The 20375-nt window shown below is 40.7% G+C and overlaps 1 protein-coding gene across 24 annotated transcripts in view; it reads left to right on the top strand.

The window, feature by feature from the left end:
• The window catches only part of KALRN (kalirin RhoGEF kinase), a 655970-nt gene that overhangs the window by 418838 nt on the left and 216757 nt on the right, over positions 1-20375 (top strand). For all 24 annotated transcript variants that reach the window (XM_019652336.1, XM_019652320.1, XM_019652304.1 and 21 more), the window contains 3 exons: positions 12002-12071; positions 14548-14637; positions 19847-19939. In XM_019652336.1, the coding sequence (XP_019507881.1) occupies positions 12002-12071; positions 14548-14637; positions 19847-19939 (253 nt within the window). The remainder of the gene's footprint in view (positions 1-12001; positions 12072-14547; positions 14638-19846; positions 19940-20375) is intronic.

The raw sequence follows: 20375 nt of genomic DNA, 5'->3' as shown, positions 1-20375 counted from the left end.
CTGTGAAATTTTCTATGTCAGTTGCTGTCAGACTTTTTTTTTCTCATTCACCCACCTTTCTCCACGATTGTCCAAAATTCCTAGTGGAAAGTGAAGTATCTAGCAGTGTTCCTCTAAGGAGCTAACTGGCAGCATCTTCATACCCAATCAGAATGATAACCAGGCTTTGGGGAAACAAAAGTAGCTCCTCCTTAAAACTGTGGGGAATCCTGACAGTAGAATTTGTCTCAGGCTAAACTTCCTACCTTGTGGCCCTTAGGTTTCAAATTCCATTGAAGTTTTCTTTCAACCTAAATATTTCCTCCATCCCCAACTATGCTATCATCCCCACTTTCAACCAAAACAACATAGAAAATGTAGGTAGGTAGATAGATAGATAGATAATCAAAATACCTAACAGGACACATGTTTTAACAGCTTATAGGGGAGAACATCAATTGACTCTGTTTTGTTGAAGTAAGTAGAATCGTAGAGCCCTAAAACCCCTAAAACCTCACAACTCATTTTGTCCAGCTCCCAATTTAGTTTAAGTATCTTTTCCACAGCCCACTAAACCACATATTCCATGGTTAGCAGAGGGTCAGCAAGAACATTGGTTGATTAGTTTATGTAACCAACTAATAGAAATAACTCAGTTTCTAAAAGACAAATGGGGTGAGAATTTAGGGGAAAAAATTCTCCCCCACAACCAGAATCCTTCTTTGAAAGATCTGTCTGTAAACATTTTATATGTTTATGAGGAAACCTGAAGAAGTTAATGACCCATATGAAGTATGCAAATTTTTGTAATCCTGTGATTAAACCAATCCTAACTAGGATAACTAGGTTGAAAAGTGTCTACACTGAAATGTATGTCATTACTGAATACGACTGAAATCTATAATAAAACCCAGTAAGATAATGTCATCCAAGAAATCAAAATAAAATTAAAAATTAAAAATCAATCAAATAGGGAATTTCAAGACACAAGGAGTATATTGGTATTAAGTCGTAGAGCTCTCTCCGGACCTTTTTCCAGAGAAGAGATAAGAGGTAGAGGTTCAATGTTGTGGGATACAATTCAGAGGAAGTCCCAGGGTCAGGCTAGTCAAGGCTTTTACTGAGGTAAGCAGTCGTGCTGGAGATAGAACTGCCCAGTCCAAGAGTTGCTGAGAAGGCCAAGTGTCCATGTGTAGCAGCCAACCTGAGGCAGGACTCTAGAACAGCGCTGCCCAGTAGAGCTTTCTTCAGTGATAGACATGTCCCATGTCTGTGCTGTCCAATACAGTAGCCACTAGACACGTGTGGCTATTGAACACTTGGAACGTGACTAGTACTACTGAGAACTGAATTTTTAACTTTATTCAATTGGATAGATTTAGTTGGCAGGTGGCTACCATATTGGACAGCCCAGCTCTAAGAGATGAGACCTCAGACTGGCCCTTTGCTAAGAATGACTAGGAGGCAAGCAATAGTGGGTGTAAAAGGATCCTGAGTTCCAAAAGGTCTAGATAAGTTTCCTCTCTTGTCAACTCCTGATGATGAATCCCCTGCTATGTCATCAAATGGCATCGGTTTAAAGAGAATATAAAATGTGTAGCTCCCATAACATGGTAACCTTGTCAGATTATGAAAACAGTAAGCTCTTGGACGGGGGGGGGAAAGCCCTTCTAACTTTCTGGAGAACTTAAGAGTTCCCAGTCTTTTTTATTTTATTTTTTCCACAAATTTTAGCACTCTCCATTTGGTTTGTCTGGAAATCTCCAGACATAGAAATAGTCTCTCCTTATGCCTTTTTAATAAGACCCTAATAAAGCCATTTTTTACCATTGATATCAAATTCTGTCATCTGAGCCCAGCTCAGCACTATCCCACTTCCCCAGACATGGGACTGGTGAGCTATAATCATGTTGCTTTGCTTTTCTGATTTATGATCTCTGGGATGAGTCAACAAGTCTCACTTTTCTCATCTCAGCAAATTGGCTAAGCATCAAAGTGGAGAAGTCAAGAGATCACAGCGTGCCCTCCCTGTGAGCCCTGCTTTTGCCAAATCAGTGTATAAAGGGAAAGGATATTCATTTCAAAATTGATCGATTGTAGCAAACTATCTACCATAACCGTGTCTCTTACCTCGTTTCACGATATCACCCTAGTAAGCTACAGTAAGCAGTTTGGTAGTTTTTTACATAGCTGAAAATTAATCTACCAATTACAAAATATAGTTCTAAGAAGCCCTTTAACAAGGTCAAGTTAAACCATATAGAATACTGCACTCTGTAGAGGCATAAATTCAATTGTCAAGAACACAGCTACTCAGCAAATGTTGCCTATTTGTAACATTATAAAGAAACAAGAAGAAAATAAAAACCAGCCTCTGAGCAACCAAAAGAGATATCACAAAGATAAAGTTTTTATCTTTTCTCAGAAGCACTTTTCGATTCTCTCTAAAAACCATTTACCTCTTGGTTGGATTGTTTCAAAGCCCATAGCAATTTAGAAGGAGCAAATAAGAATCAAGAACAGTTTGAGACCAGCAGCATAAAGTAAAACCTGACAGGGAAGCAGACAAACTGCAATAAAAATAGGCAAAAGAACCAAAAAAAACAAACATAGCGGTCAAAGGCTACTCAGTATTGGAATGAAGGATCCTGTATTCCGATATAGAGCCTAGCACAGCCACTGTCTTAAAGGATAGCACAATAATCAATGTTAGTAATAACCCTGAATCATTTATATATGCTGCATTAAAAAGCAAGAGACCCTGTAATGCATTTGGAAAGCTATCCACCAAAAAAAAAAAATTTGATATTTTAAATTACAATTTCAGGGAACATCCAAGAAAATCAAGCTGTATATTAATTCCCTACAGGACCTTGAGGGCTAAGGCTTTACTCATAATGTATGCTTTCTGCTTATGCCATACAACTTTTTATTAATGGAGAAAGCATAACACCTCTACAACCTCTAATCAATAAGAGATAAAATGGCAATTAAGGCAATGTTGAAAATGTAGGACCTGTGAACTCCATAAGAGACCCTGTCTTTCACTGCATAACCCCAGTGCCTGGCACACAAGAAACTTTAAGTAAATATTTGTTGGATGGATGGATGGATGGATGGATAGATTAAAAATAGAATTACTGTTTGCAGACTTATGGCTAATGTCTCAAGTCATAATTCAGTCTTTTGTGAAAGTCTCAAGACAAAGGAAACCATTAGGTATGATTTTTTCACCCCCCATCACTACCAGAAGCTTCTAGACCAGCAAAATAATTGACTATCAGAATGAAAGAGTTTCCTGGGAGCTTCTTAATGGAAGGACCATACAATGATCCAAACACCTGTTTGCTCCTCAGGGCTCTTTTTCTGAACTCATCATTTTTTAACCTGAAAATTTCCGAGGATTCTTTTTAATCACCATTGTTTGCATCTTTCCCAAGTTACAATTAAGTGCTATCTAACAGAGAAACATACTCCTCTCATTTCTAGTGCATAACTCAGATTACCTGCCTCTACTCCAGAGATGGAGGGAGGGAGGGAAGCAGAGAGGGGCACCGAGGTTGACTGAGAGGCAGGGGGTTGAGACTGACACTGCCTTGATAACCCAATCAGCGGAGTCATTAGGAAATTAGTACCTAGACCAAGGGTGATATGGTATCGATCCTTTTAAATGCTGTCATTTTGAAAAATGACAACCAAGATTAATTTGTGTGTGTGTGTGTGTGTGTTTCAGAAATTCCCAAGCACCAAAATTTCTATAAAGAAGAACAATTCGCTATGTAGAATTGAATACCTACAAGTAGCAGTTTTAACCCAAATTGGAGGTTCAAATGCAATGCTACTTCATTTTAACCCTCCATTTTCCACATTTTTGTATTACATCTCTTCAACAGAACTAAATATAAAGATCATGAAACTTACCTGTACAAGAACTAGATCTACTTTTGTTGCATTTTGCTAAGCACTCCAGGAGCACTCAGATGAGATAGTCTATTCCATAAATAGATCCCCCACACACTCATGCTTCTGTTAACACAGTCTCCTCACTTTGGCTAACCCAGGGGTTGGCAAACTGCGGCTCGCGAGCCACATGCGGCTCTTTGGGTACGTTCCGTCTCAAAGTTTGCTGACCCCTGAGCTAACCTACAACTGGTAATTCAGGAAAATCATTTCTTCTCAGTTTGCCTTGATTATTAAGAGTTTTCAGCTTTGGTGATGACAGCTGTTTGTTTAAAATACTCATCACCTTCAGTTAAATCCGAACTTTTTCCATTTCAGTCATTTGAAGAGGTGGTCATATTGAGTCTGAGCAATCACATTTTTATGAGGTCTCTGCTGTCAGGGCTCGAAGGGTCTTCTACACCATCAAGTACAACCATGTCCGTTTACAGATAAGGACACTGAGACCCAGAGAGGACTTGCCTAATGTCCCCCCCGCCCCCCACCTCACCACCCCCAGCTTTAAAGATTCCCAGGATTTGGTCTCCCAAATCAGTGCTGTCTCCCCTCCCCCCACTCCATAGACCACAGTGGGGACCGCCAGGTGTGGTTGGTTTGATTCATACCTAACCAGCTTTCTTTGGATCCCCAAATTTGAGGACCACTTCAATCTATTTCTTCCACACTTATGTCATTCAGGTCCTATACCATTATATTAATTACCTGAAATGAATCAGTTTCCATACACACACACACACACACACACACACACACACACACACACACACACCCCTTGCTTAAAACAGGCACATTCCCTGTTTTCTATGCTTTTCCTCCCCGGCCCCACCCTCCACCTTCCAAATGCCTTTGGTATTAGTTTTATCCCATTTACAGAAAACCATAGAACAACAAAATATAAAAGCCTAGAAAACCTTTAAAGATAATCTATTCTACTTCCTTGTTTTATAAATGTTTGTGACCTGCCCAAACCAATTAGTAGCTCAGCCAAAGAATCCAGCTCTTCCTGACTCCCTGTTACCTCACATGGTCATTTTCTTAAATATTAACTATCAGCGAAAGAGGAAAAAGAAGGCCTGTCATGACTTTTCTTGGGCCCTAAACCCACACGTGAAGGGATAACTGCAGGCTCTATAGAACCCATCAGAAAGGCTGTGTGAAAACTCAGCTGTGCTTTTGTTGTTTTTTTCAGCGAGCTGGTTATAGATACTGGGGAACACCCGAGGCAAGACCAAGCCTAAACATGTATTGTGTCAAAGTAATGTTAGTTTTAGTTGTACACACTAACTGCTTAGCACCCATGCCTAGTTGCTAAACAGCACATTCATGGATATGTATACCATTAAATGTGAGGTTAATTTTTGTACTTTATGTTAACATTAAACCTGTTATATATCTATGCAGATACATTTTGGTTCATCTGATCACACAAGGTAAACAAAATCAGAAAATATTAGCAAAACCTATTCAACAGGTAGCAGTGCAGCCAGGTAAATTGCTGCTTGAGGTTGGAGGCAGGGGATATGGTGACTAGGAGTCCAGCCATGCACACCTGTCCCGTTCGTCTCTAATGCAGGCTGAGGTTGTGGGTGTCGATGAAGGGACAGAGCCAGGTGGTGGTTCTCATGGCTCAGCCTGCGGGATCACACTGTGCTGAAGCTCTTCCATGAATAATCCCTTACCTTCCCTGGAGCACATGTGACACTCCATTCATTTAGTAACTTCTCCCATATCAACCAGCTGTCTTTACACCTGCAGTCTAGAGCCTCTTAGAGGGTGGGCTGTGATTCCGCCTAGGCACTACCGGGTTCTTTAGACATGAGCTCTAGATCCACTTGTTTGGAAGCAGTACCCCGGCCCTGCTTTGATAAGAAGGCGATGTCCTGGCTTCCTGCAAATAAGTGAGCCTGATGCCTTTCTCCCCACCCTACCTCCAACTTGATGCAGCTTTCTTATTGTTCTTCTCTTCCCCCTTGCCACAACCCCCACTTTCATTCCCCTCTCACCACCTCTGGCATTCCAACAAGTGCACATGCATGAGAGAGTGCACACACGTGCATCCTCACCCACACACACACACACACGTGTACATACAACGTCATCCAATATTCCCCTATAAATGCAGGCTGCACCCTGATGTAAAGGTCTGTCTGCAGGACCACCTTGTGAGCCCCTCAGTGAAGGATGCACTTCTCCGGAAGCATTGAGACTATAGACTGAATTTATCTGTGGAGAGAATAACAAAATCAAAATGACTCAGGGTACCATTGGAATGGTGCTGTTTCCATAGCACTTAATGACAAACCTCAGAAAGCTTTTCTATCAATAAGTGCTGGAGGTTTCATTTCCGGGGATTCTGTACAAAACCAGAGGGAAGCATTTTCCTCGCAAAGAGACTGCATAGTATATTGCATTGTAATAATTTAAAAGAGGAATGACATTGCTTAGATCTAGACATTTCTTTAAAAGTTTTATTCCTTTCTGAAAGAATGGTAGACATTTACACCAACACTTAAACTACTTGCTTTGCTCATTCTCCTGTGATTTATTACATACACGTGTAATTATTGAAATGGTGAGTACTAAGGTGTTGCTATAGACCAGCTGAGGTAGAATATGCCATCATTTGTGAAGAGAGTTGTGACCCCTTGTGCTTTCATTTAAATTCATCGTGTCTGTTTGAAGTAGGTGGAATGATATGAATCAGACTTACATCATCTGTCATCTTCATAAGCTTCAAATTAAAAAGCAAAATGGAGTTTACTGTTGCCACTTGCCTTCGGCAGTTATTGGGTTGTCGGAAAAGTCATGACGTATTTTTTTTAATTTTTTGTTGCAAAAATGCATCATGACTTTTCCGACAACCCAATACATTGAGATGGTAGTAAATATCTTACTCCAAGTTATGAATTCATATACCCAGCACAAGATAGTTTTTTTTTTAATTTTTATCTTTTTTATTTAAAACTTCAATCATAAGCAGTCAGTGCAGAATCTGCCACCTGAAAGCACTCTGGACTTTGGGGCAGTTGCCTTCAAATGCTGGGCTGAGGATTGGATGCATTAGGGTTACCCAGGGAGCTTTTCTAACCAATGCACGTACTCAGACCCTGTCCCCAGGGGGCAGTGCACAGCCAGGCGTGGGGACCACCAACTAGGGTTTTTCAACTGTGCTCCTTGAGACAAAGCCTGATACTCCCACCAAAAGTGTTCCATTTGCAAAGAAGGTGGGAAGCACTACACACAATATCACTTCAGAGATTTATAATGCACCTCATCATATTATAGGATTTTGGAAGTCCTGCAGTAAAGAAACCAGCTTACCCCCAGCATTTCCCAAACTTAAATGGTATGTGACCTTGGAATCTAATGTTTGCATTGAAACCCAGTCAAGATTTTCGCAGGATATGGTTTCGGGGAAGGTAATCTGCTACAGATTTTTTAGCAGAGGCTTGGTGGGGAGAGCTCCCTCAATATAAGTCTCTTGGAGTGAAGAAGAGTGTGAGATATACTATGTGTTTATCAAAGAGAGCATGAGTTTGTTAAGATTGGAAAGCACCCATCTTGAAGAACGAATGTTTGTTTAACGCCTACTACATGCCAGGTACCGGGTTGGGTTCTTTAACTATGGGGATTTATTAAATCCTCACAACAACCCCACAACATTGTTATTTAAAGGTGAGAAAACTGAGGCTTTGGAAGACACGCCCCCTGGTGGGAGGAAAGGAAAGACGTGGATCAGCGGAAGGGTGGGCTAGTGGCGGCTGCTGTTAGAACTTCCCTTTTCCAGACAAGCAGTAATTGTAGGCGTAATAGTCTATGCAGTTACTTCATTTTATAGTGCTTTCATTTCTTGAGGATTTTCAAACTGAGTATCCTCTCATAGGCTTTTCATAGCTATCACAAAAAAGTCAGGGTCCTATTTAAATGACCAGGCTCTTAAATAAAGTTGCTGGCCCTGTCTTCAGTGTCTCGATGAATGATCAGTTCTGTGGGTATAATTACCACTGTTTGCCAAAAATTATTCTGAAGTGAGCAGGCTTGAGTCATAAGTCAAGGAAAGAGGAAAAGTCTCCCTGAGTCATCATGGGTATCCTTGCAACTCCTAAAACAAAAATATAATTTTCTTTCCGGCTTGGAATGCCATGATGCAGACTGTTTTACTATTGATTGATCACCCTTAAAAAAGAAGGGCCTATGTACCATGGAAGTCAGAATTTAGGGGGCCAGAGTAAGATCCTGAGAGTGGGGAAGTGGAGGTTTCCTGAAAGCTGAGAGCACTTATCCTGGTGCCCACGGCCCCCAGATTCTCCCCTTTTTCCTTTTTCTCTTTTCTTCAAAGTTCTTTCTTCCTACTAGGTTCTCCTTTCTCTATTCTGTCGTAGAATAGCTCATCAGATTCTCTTCCCCCCACTTGCCAAGCCATTCCAGTCCCCATTTCCAGGCTCTGTTCAGTCCACTATGGCTCAGAACTGGATTTCCACTCATTGTCACTGAGATTTATACTGAAGGCTGATATGAGAACCTCTCAACGCCTTCTAAACAAGCTACTTGTGAAGATGTTGTATTGGGTTGTTGAAAAAGTCATGACGGGGCCGGCCAAGTGGTGCGTTGACTAAGAGCTGGCTTGGGAGGCCAGAGGGCCCCGGTTCGGATCCCACATATGAGGGCCAGTGACACTGCCCTCCACAGCTAAGATGCTGAACAACAGCTCAACTTGGAGCTGGGCTCCCGTGAGTCGTGGGCGACGGCATAGGCTGCAGCCACTGCTGCAGTTGGTTGTCATGGGCTACCGTGTGTAGCCAGCAGCCAGCGTTAGTGGCCAGCAGCCACCATGAGCAGCTGTTCAGAAGCCGGCGACTGATCTGCCTCGCCCGGGAAGAGCGCAATGATGGTGCCAACTTGGGCCAGTGAAGCAACGTCCTTCACAACTAGACTGAAGAACAAAAGGACAGTAACTTTTCTGTTCCCCTTCCCCCAATTCCCCAGCGCTGTTTCCACCCCCCAATTCCCCAATTAAAAAAAAAGAAAAGAAAAAGTCGTGACGCATTTTTGCAACAAAAAACAGAAAAAATATGTCATGACTTTTCCGACAACCCAATACATTATATTATTTAGGGTTTCTCGTGGAAAAGAGACACATAGTAAAAGTCTTTTAAAATTCACTTCCAGAAATAAAAATATAGGTTAAAAATAGATTAATATTATATTAATATATTAATATGTTATGGAAATTTTGCAGAATTCACATATTAATAATCCAGTAATGAGCCAGATTGCTTCTCTTTGCAAAGGATATTTCCTTTTTGGCCTTGAAAAAGGTTTAATCCTCAATTATAGCATTATATAATATTTTTTCCTATTTCTGTTTTAGAAGTTATGCTAAATATATGTGTGTCGCCTGCAATTCTTCTAAAAGTAGTAGATGTGATATTTTATTGATTTTGAGTGCTTCATATGTGCATTTCAGAAGCTCAAATTGCATTTTAATTACTCCTGCTCTGTGATTCTGATCAAGATACTCTAAAATTCACATGTAAGGGGAAAGATGCTATCATCAAATGGGTACTGCTGGGAGTCTGCAAAATTTTTAAGTGACTTTTTCTTATGATTAAAGTCACACTCATTTAGTGTAGGAAATTTCTAAGTACAGATATATACACACACGTATATATGTATGTATGTATATATACATATGTATATATGTTATCTATGATCCCACCTATCATTATTAGCATTTTGACCTTCCAAATATGACTTGCCAAATATTTTTAATTGTACATATATATTTTTTAAACCAAAAACATCTTTCTATGTCATTGAAGGAAGAATACAATAATACACACATAGAACCCATAACCAATTGTAATGATAAGATACTGCTGGGATACATTTATACAATGAAGTATTACTCTGCCATAAAAAAAAAGAATGAAATCTTACCATTTGCAACAACATGGATGGACCTAGAGGATATTATGCTAGTGAAATGAGTCAGAAAAAGACAAATACCATATGATATCGCTTATATGACAAATAAAAATAATAGAATAAACAAACAAAACAGAAATAGCCTCATAGATACAGAGAACAAACTGATGGTTGCCAGATGGGAGGGGAGTTGGGGGGGATGGTTGAGAAAGGTGAAAGGATTAAGAAGTACAAATTGGTAGTCACAAAATCGTCATGGCGGTGTGCAATACAGTATGGGAAATATACTCAATAATGTTATAAAAACTATGTATGGTGTCAGATGGGTACTAGACTTATCCGGGGGATAACTTCTTAAATTGTATAAATGCCTAAACACTGCGATATACACCTGAAACTAATATAAAATAATATTGAATGTCAACTGTAATCAAAATAGATATATAATTACATATATAATATATATACACACACACATACACAGAGGGTGGCAAAAAAATGTATACGCATTTTAAGAAAGGAAAGAACTATTAACATGGTAATAATATATACCAATAACAAAAGATGAATACAAGTCATGTTTGACTTCTGCAATTACAAGAGGTGCTCCAAGTGGTTACCATCAGTGTCCAGACACTTCTGATTAAGGCTAACTACTGCTTGAGCAACAGTGACCAAACTGTCCACTTGTATACTTTTTTTTGGTACCTTCTGTATATTTATATGATGTAAAGTACAGTGTAGGGAATATAGTTAATGGTATTGTAACAGTTCTGTACCATGTCAGATGGGTAGTAGACTAGGTGGGTTTATCACTTTGTGAGGGGTGTAAATGTCTAATCATTATGTTGTTTTGTACACCTGAAACTAATAATTTAAAAAAAAAGATACTGCTGGAATGCTTGGACAATAGAGCCAGATAGAATAAGTCAGAGCAATAAAATTTAGTTTTTCCAATGGTAGCGGTAAGTAGTACAATAATTCAGAACTGCTTTATATCTTATTTAATTTTTTTTATTTAATTTTTTAATTAATTTTTAAATTCAAATATAAAAGTATAGATTGAGAAGTCCCACCTACTACTATCTTCATCCACCCTGTTCCTTCACCTGGTTTCCTATGGTAATAAATTTTTTTAAAAACCATTTTATTGTAGTATGATTGACATGTGAAAAATTGTACACATTTAATATATACAATTTGATGAGTTTGGTTATAAGTATACACCCATGAAGCCATCACCACCATCAAGGCAATAGGCATACCCATAACCTCTGAAAGTTTCCTATTATTGTTATTGTTATTAGACATTTAACATGAGATCTACCCTCTTAGCAAAATTTAAGTATACAATTCAATATTGTTAGCCATAGGTACTGTTCTATGTAGTGGATCTCCAGAACTTATCTTGCATCACTGAAATTGTACTTTGACTATTAATTTATATACTCTGACCTCAAATCCATTATTTAATACATTAATTTGAAGTCAGTATGATCAACTCTTTATTATTTATTAACACAAAGGAGCCATGGCACAGATATCCAGAATGGCAGATAATTCAGTAGTGATTCAACTTTAAAATGTATTGTAACTTTTTCCCTATTAAATTTTCTTTCCTAATGTTGTCTACATTAGGAAACATTAACTCATAGTTAGGAAACATTAAGTCATAGTTTTTAGCACAAACTGGCTACTGGTGAAAGAACTCATTGTAAGATTCAAAATTTTTCCACTTTATCTCTGGGATTGTAGATGATATTTATTTCGTTCTTTTTGATATCTATATCTATATATTTTTAAAATGTTACAATAGGCTCAGATTACTTGTATAAAAAATAGATTCATAGTTGCTATTAAAATGAAAGGCTCAACACAAGTATAATATTTCTATTTTCAGCCTGAGAAATATAAACCCCTAAGGGAAATTATTTTAAGTAGCACTATTATTAGTTAATATAAATTTTAATGAAATTAGTTCCAACATATTTTAAACTGCTCTTCACCACATTATCACTTAGTGGAGAAGCCATGTGTGAATAATGGAGGGTTGTATTAGCCTCAGCATAATTCTCTGTGCGGTGGAGGGCAGCAGTACACATATGTCTAATGCAGACTTTCTCTCCCTTCACAGCATCTTCCTTAAAGAGCTGGAAAAGTACGAGCAGCTACCTGAGGATGTGGGACACTGCTTTGTTACCTGGGTAACCGACCTGAATCCTTCCTCTCGCACTGTCCCATGCTTTCCAGAAGTACAGATGGTACCGGATGGCATCGTTATTCGGTGCCTGAGGATTGGTGTCACTGACATTCTATCATAGGACCAGGGACTGTAGAGAAGGGCCAAGAGCAGGTCTGAGAGAAGCAGCCCCTCCCTGAGGAGCAGAGCCCTCTCTGGGAAAAATCCTTAGACATTATGTCTGTTAAGTTTCCTAAGCACTTTCTAAAATTGATATATCAGGAGCTTGGAACAAGACCACCATCCTTGGTAGAGGAACTACTTGAGCTCCGTCCACTAATTTTTGTTTGGTTTGTTTTCGGTTTTGTTTTAAGCTGGATGAGGATTGGGGAATTCGAATTTTAGGAATCCATCAAAACACCAAACCATGGGTTACATTTTCTTCCTTAATAGAGAACCGACTCCTTGGGTGTCCACCCTAATTCTGACCTACAAGATGAATGTCTAGTCATTCCTTTTCTTGGAGCTATTGTCATGAGCCTCATCAATGGGCTGAATGCACCAGGTTCTGACTGTATAAATGGAAACAGCCTCCATTAGCATCTCCACGGCACGTGATTCTGAGGTCAGGTTCATGATATGAGTGCAGAGGTCTCCAGGGCATTTCACTTAGGACACTCAGTGCAACTAAACATGGAAACCCTTCCCCAGGGTCAGGAGTTCTACTACTTAGTAATTATCTAATTGTAACTTCCACTCAAAATGGGCTAATTACTTTTCAAAATGCCTTCTGGAATCAAGAGTTTATGCTCTCAACAGCCCTATGGAATAGGCACGGCTGTGGTTCTGTTTTATATTTTATAGATGGAAGCATGTCACATGAGCTAGGAGATTGACTAGTCCCCTGACAAGCAATAAATATCACAGTCAGTTCCACAATTCAAGCCCTGAGTTGCTTTCTTTTCATGAAACCTTCACATTTGCCTCCTGGCATTCTCTCATTTCTGAAGGACATTTCAGACTGCCATCTTATTTTGTGCTAATATATTTTCTACCTCTAAATACATGAGCCCATGCATATTTTACATTAATGATGATAAACACCATATGACCCCTTGCACAGCCAATGTAGAGAAAAAACAAGATTCACCATTAAATGAAGGGATGTTTTTGTATTAATATCTTATTTCATAAGGTTTGTGGATTTGCCTTACAATCAACCATAAATATGATTTATCATTATTTCTTAGGGAATGATGAATGCCTCCCAGGTAATATATAAACCCAAAATTGGTTTCGTAAAACCTTTGGTGATTGTATAAAATGTGCATATTTTGCCAAAAATTACCCCAAGGTTACTTTCTTAAGTCTCATAATCCTAACATATGGTATTTCAGGAGTAAAGGGTAGAAAGTTGTTTGTAATGTATGGTAACGATCAAGAAGCTTGATGTCAGTTTGCCTGGGCTCTACCGCTTTCTAACTATGGGAATTTCAAGTTACTTAACCAACCTGTGCTTCAGTATTCACATTTGTAAAATGGGGATGATTGTAATAGAACTAACCACATAGGGTTCTCATGAGGATCAAATGAGTGAGATGATAGATGGATAGATAGATAGATGGATAGATAGATAGATAGATAGATAGATAGATAGATAGATAGATAGATAGATAGATCATTTAGAAACCTGCTCTAATTAATGCATATCTAGGCTGTTTTTTCAGAAGAGGACATCCCAAATGTTCAGGAGACACGAAGAGAGGCAGCATTTCACACATGGGAAAAGTACTCGGTGGCCAAAATAAACACATCTTTCTCAGTGGAAAGGGTGTGTAACACTAACCCAGAGGGTCTGGAGAGAAATAACAAATGAGTTTTCACGAAGCCATAAGGTTCTTGACTTGAACAATCGGGTTAAGACTCGTTGTTCAGACCCTGCCCCAAAGGGTCACCCTGCTTTCCTTTCTCCCGAACATTGCTTTTGCGAAATTGGGGGTGACAGCATATAGTCCCTTGACACACCTTACAAACTACCCTCAATGGAGACATTTGGAGTACAAGCAGATCTATTTCTGAGATCATACTTCATTTTCATTCTTTGATTTTTTTTTTAGAGCAAATGCTGTCATTTTTAAGATGGGAAGGAAACACAATTATAGATAGTCCAAAAAAGCAGATAGATAATGTCTAAGTAAATTCCGTCCAACTTCAGAATATGTTATGATATGTGAATTGGTTTTTCTAATTCTTTCTAGCACAGACTAGTATTAAAATGAGCTCACTTTCAGTGAGGTTTCTCCTGCTGATAGGAGAAAAGCTACCCAAAGCTTGTTAGGGGAGCGTGGGCCATAAGAGCCCAGAATATTTGCTACAGATAATCCTGTGCAACACGGTATCTGAGGGTTTAACTGCACAGCCCTTGTTGGGCCCTGTAGGCATAGTCAACAGAAGGAAGCAGTTAATGGATGCTTAGCTGTTATTGTCTTTGTTCTTTTTAGGCGGACAAATTTCAGATGTATGTCACCTACTGTAAAAACAAGCCCGATTCCAACCAGCTGATCCTGGAGCACGCAGGCACCTTCTTTGATGTAAGCTGCCACTTTCCATTTTTGAGCCATTGTTGAACAAGAGGAAATGCTTCTCTACTTTGGGATAATGGTTTTTTAACTATCCTCTGTCTCTCACTTTTCTTTACTGGCCACTCTAAACTTCTATCTCATGGATAAAGCAACGGAGGGAAACAAAAGCCATGGTTGATTGGTTGGTTGGTGGTTTTGACCCCATCCCATCTCAAGTGCTGTGATTTTGGACAAGGCACACTTGCCCCCATGCCTGAACAGCAACCTGAGCTAGTCGTAAACCTCATAGGTAGAGGAAGCCCCCTATAATGCAGGTGTTAAGATGTTTCACCTCCACTTCATATATAGCTCCCTCAAACGTAGGGATTCTCAAAGTGTGGTCCCCAGACCAGCAACATCAGGATCACCCAAGAACTTGTTGCACATGCATATTTTGGACACCTCCCTCCAGATCTATTGAATCAGAATCTCCAGGGCTGGAGCCCGACAATCTGAGTTTTACAGACTTTCCAGTCAGCTTTCCAGTGACTCTGATGCCCACTGACGTTTGAGAATCACCACTCTAATGCAATTGTTTCAACCTTGGCTACACATTGGAATCACCTGGGGGCCTTTGAAAACGACTGATCTTGGGTCCCACCTCTGAGATTCTGATATGATTGGCCTGGGTTTGGGCTGGGCGGTGAGAGTTTTAGAAATTTCCAGGTGAACCTAATGTGCAGCCAGGGTTGAGCACTTGTGCCGCAGTGGAAACCAGGAGAAGAGTCGCGGTGGATGTAGCTCGTCACAGCCTTTGGTCCTGAATGAGGACACAGTCCTGTTGGTGAATGATGGGAAAGTCTGTGTAGTCCCCAAAGAGCGACCTAAAGTGAACAGAATCAAATGGGTCATTGCGGGATTCAAGGGAAGAACAAGAGGGAGAGAAGAAGTGAGGGGAAAAGGGGAGTTCAGTGAGAGATAGACTGTAGCAGTGGTGGCCATTCTGGTCGTCCTATCAGAAGTGACAAACGCTTGAAATCCAGAACTTTTTAACATCTACCTTTCTGTCTTTCTTCCTATCTGCTTTCATTCCTTCCATAGATATTTGAATGTCTACTGTATGCAAGATATTGTGCTATGCCCTGTGGGGAACATAGATATTCAAATACAGTTTCCATGCTCAAGTTTACAAAATAAACCTCTGAACATCTTCCTAGCCTGACGTTGCCATCACAGAAATGATTCTACAAAGATCTTACTGTTCTGTGAAAGAATGACACTGGAAGGGAGAAAGTCAGACGAGAAAAAACATACATGATTTTTTTAAGTGAAGCATTAATATGGGAATGGTCCTAAGAGTCCCAAACTGGAATTTCTGAGGTTAGATTTGATAAAACAGAAAACCCAAAGAAAGCACTTCTCTAACTTGGTATCAGAGTTTATTGGATATCATATTAGATACTCTATGCTGTTATCTTTGCTTAATCATGTATCCTAAAGGGTCTTTTTGAAGTTTTAAATGCACTGTGTCTGTCTTCCACCTGACATTTTTCTGAACGTATGTAGTACCCTGTGCTCCGAGCATGCCTTACTGTTGTTCTGCTTTCTATCTTTGCTCACACTACTCTCTCTGCTGAGAATGGATTATGACCTCTCTGTCCGTGCAGGTACATGTGCACACACACACGCACATGCAGAGTCACTCTTCAGAATTCTTTCTATGCTTTAAAAGTCAAGTGTTACCTCCTGCATGAATCCTTGCTTTATGCACGCATTATACTTTGCATCTCTCTTATAGCATTTGGCACATACCTCCCCACCGTGAGGTTGACTGATGGTTTGCCTGGCTCATTTTGTACACATCACAGGGTCTGACATGAAACTGTAGTTGCCCTTAGTCCTACATTCCTCATATTCCTGTTTCCAGCCAATTTTTTCGACTTTGATAAATCAGATCTACCCCCAATTTTGCACCCTATCCTCTATTTCCAACACAGTGCCTGATGAGCCCCTACCTTAGTTGGAAAGGCCAATGGAAGCCAGAAATCCAGTGCAGTAGGAGTTCCTGGTCCTGGAGGTGGGGAGGAAAAGCAGTAAACTCTCATATTGTTCCCACAGCTTTCCAGAAAGCATAGTCTTTGTAACTCTCTTCCATTACATCAGAAGGGGTTCCCTAAGTTCTACACTCAGAAACCATCCCCTAAAGTCTACACTTGAGGCCCCCATTCTGTAAAAGCAATAAACCCTTAATAAAGGCAGCCTATTCTTACCCATTATTGTAATGAGAACACAGAAAATTGAAGTCCTGGAAAGGCCCACACATTCACATTACCCAGAATTTTCCACTCCAGATATGAGAACTGAGGCTGTGATGTCTGATGGATTAATAAGCTTGGTTTGCTGACGTAGACCCTGGTGGCAGCCCCTTCCTCACTGCGTTACATGCAGCCTTTCCAGAGCTGGGAACCTCGTCAGAGAGGGAACACTGACCTGTTGCCTGTGCTGTCCTGCCAAACCCCCAGAGAAACTCAGAATGTTCACTTGCCCAAAGAGAGTGAAGCTGCCAGCTGTTTTGCCCATCACCCATGAACAAGTCCTCTAGGGAAAAGGGATAAGAGGGAGAAAATTGCTTCTTTCTGGGATAATTGAAAGGAAATGGAATTTTTTTTTTAAACCAACTCTGCTTTTATTTTATTTTATTTTTTTTACTTTTATTTTTTAAAGGTGTTATTGGGGAATTGGGGAAGGGGAACAGTGTCGGGGAATTGGGGAAGGGGAACAGCCAAGTTGTTGTCCTTCAGTCTTAGTTGTGGAGGGCTCAGCTAGCTCAGCTCCAAGTCCAGCCGCCATCCAGCCACCCGGTGGCAGCTTGCAGCTACTCAACTCAAGGTGCTGTGTTCAATCTTAGTTGTGGGTGGGCATAGCCCACCATCCCATGCGGGAGTCGAACCAGCAATCTTGTTGTTAGGAGCATGTGCTCTCACCAGCTGAGCCATCCTGCCACCTGATGGCAGCTCAGAGGCAGCTCAATTCGGGAGCAGCTCACTGGCCCTTGTGGGGATCGAACCGGTGACCCTGTTGCTCAGAGCTCGCACTCTTAACCAACTGAGCCACTTGGCCAGCCAAAGTTTTTTTTATCGCCCCCTCTTCTTCACCCTCCTCTATGGCAGCATAGCAAGTCCTATCTTGTCTAACTCTAAAATGTTTATTTTATTCCTTCCAATGCTTTGTTCTCACTAATCTTCACTTAGGGCAAGCCCCCATGTCACACACCTGGAGATATAAATATATAGAGTAATAGATTATGGTTTTAGTATATTCACAGACATGTGCAACCATCCCCACAGTCAATTTTAGAATATTTTCATCACCTCAAAAAGCAACCCTACCCCTTTAAGTATCACTCCCCAGCTTATCCTCCGGCCCTGCTCCCCCAGCCCTAAGCAACCATGATCTGTTTTCTATCTCGATAAATTTGTCTATTCTGGCCATTTCATAAAAATGGAATCATATAATGTGTGTTCTTTTGTGACTGACCTCTCTCACATGTTTTTAAGGTTTCATCCATGTGTAGCATGTCTCAGTACTTCGTTCCCTTTTTTGGCCAAATAGTATTCCATTGTATGGATAGGCCACGTTTTTTTTTCCCATTCATCAGTTGATGGACATTTGGGTTGTGTCCACCTTGTCGCTATTATTAATAATACTGCTGTAAACCTTGTGTAAAGTTTCTGTGTGAACAAATGTTTTCATTTCTCTTGGGTATGTACCTAAGGAGTGGAATTGCTGGACCATGGTAACTATGTTTAACACACTTGAGCTTTTATAGTAACATAACTGGCCTGTCTCTGTTTCCCAGCCTCCACCCCCTATGTTGCTATTGGGCTTATATTACTCTTTCTGAATCATGGCTTTCATCATGTTTTTCTTCCAGTAAGATGTTCCGTACTTTACCATTGAGAAGCTCACCATCAAACCCTATTTTTCAGTCTAGCTCAACCCCATCAATGACCTAAATAAATCTTGCTTATCTAACTGTATTTTTCACTGTTTTTAGATTCTAGAGGTATATCCTCTGCACCGTTCAGGCATGGTCCTTGTTACCATCTAAATACACAATGATTCTTTCCTGTGTACTTTGTTTTCTATGTTTTCCCTTTATAGAGTATCATTCCTCCACTTTCCACTTCACCACCCCTACCTATTCTCTAAGCCCCAGATGAAGGCTTTGTCTCTATAAGACCACCGATGACCACTCCTGGACCCAGTGTCTCCTCTCTAGCCTCGCTGGCTGTGACCAATAAGAATACTTTCTGTTGTCCTTTTTCGCTCTCTATTTTATGTGTGTGTGTATTCTCAGCTACCTAAAATATGAGGTTCTTGAGGGAAGGGAATAAAGTGTACCCTTCTCTAACCTCCATAAACGCCTCAGTCTTGGGAGTAGAAGATAGAGAGTGGACTGCAATGAGAGACCACAAGGACAACCAGCACTGGAGGCCATGGTCTTATCCTGGACGTGAATGATGGGTAGTGTCAATGAAAATGGATGGGAAAGACGTGTCTGTCCTTGTTGTCAGGGAAAACAACTGAAAATGACTCCATGGTTTCCAACTCAGCAGACCTGAAGACTAGGGAGGTACCGTTGATCACAATGAAAATGTTAGAAGGAAAAAGTGGTGATTCTAAGTTGGGATGTGTTGAATTTGAAGAGAAGAGGGATGGGAAAAGAGAGCTATCTTTGTGCGGTTGTAAGAAGATGACTGACTGTGAGCAAGCAGATAAAGACTCGAGAGTCATCGGAATAGAAATCAAAGCCTCGCTCTCTGCCTTTATTCTCGCCTTCCCTTTAATCCCCCTTTCATTTCCTCCCTTCTGGGTTTAATTCCTTTCGCTTCTACTTCACCTCTCCTTTACCCTTCTGTCTGTTATTTACCTCACCGCTTTCTTTTTCTACTTTTGTCTTTCTCCATTTCTTCTTAGTTCCGTTCCGTTCACAGATCTGCTTCCTTTCCCCAAAGCTCCTCCCCTTTCACCGTCTCTCCTTTTTTTTCTATTTATATATGCATCTTGGCCTTTCTAGTGTCTCTTTCTACTCCCCTTTCCCCATCAAAGAACAGTTTCTCATAATTGTCTACTCTTGTTTCTTTTCTCCTCTCTTCTTACCCTGCCTGCCTCTTCCCATAACACACACATACCCATGCCCCTCCATGTCTAACGGTGCCTGTTTTCATCCCTGTAGGAAATACAGCAGCGGCATGGTCTGGCCAACTCCATCTCTTCCTACCTAATTAAGCCTGTCCAGAGAATCACCAAGTACCAGCTGCTCCTGAAGGTACCTCCCCTCTCCCCGTGTCACCCCCAACTGCTGCCCCAGCCCGGGGAGTCCCAGCTTTGCCTAAAGATGGGAAAACCTCCTCCTGAAGACCTTCCCTCTACCTAGAGCAAACCTTCAGAGGTGAACCCACACTGGCATTGCCTGCTGCAGACTGCATGTCCTATTGCATGAAATTCCAGATGCTTCGTCGCTGGGGGAAAGAGGAGAAATGGAAGCAGGAACAGGCTGTGACTATTTTCACACCCACTCACCACTGCACAGCTTTTAGGGATTGGCTGGTACTCAGAGCCTCTCCCATCCTTCTCTCCTGGGGTCGATTCCTCCCGGTGGCCCCTGCTTCTGTTAAGGTCAGGGGTCAAGGTCTTGGGGCAGTGCCAGTCTGCATGAGCAGTGCCCAGGGCAACATCTACCATTGTATTCATCTCTGTGTTTG

This window comes from Hipposideros armiger, unplaced genomic scaffold (assembly GCF_001890085.2).
Source record: "Hipposideros armiger isolate ML-2016 unplaced genomic scaffold, ASM189008v1 scaffold_8, whole genome shotgun sequence".
In the NCBI taxonomy this organism is placed as follows: domain Eukaryota; kingdom Metazoa; phylum Chordata; class Mammalia; order Chiroptera; family Hipposideridae; genus Hipposideros; species Hipposideros armiger.
This window is presented reverse-complemented; position numbering and strand designations above follow the sequence as displayed.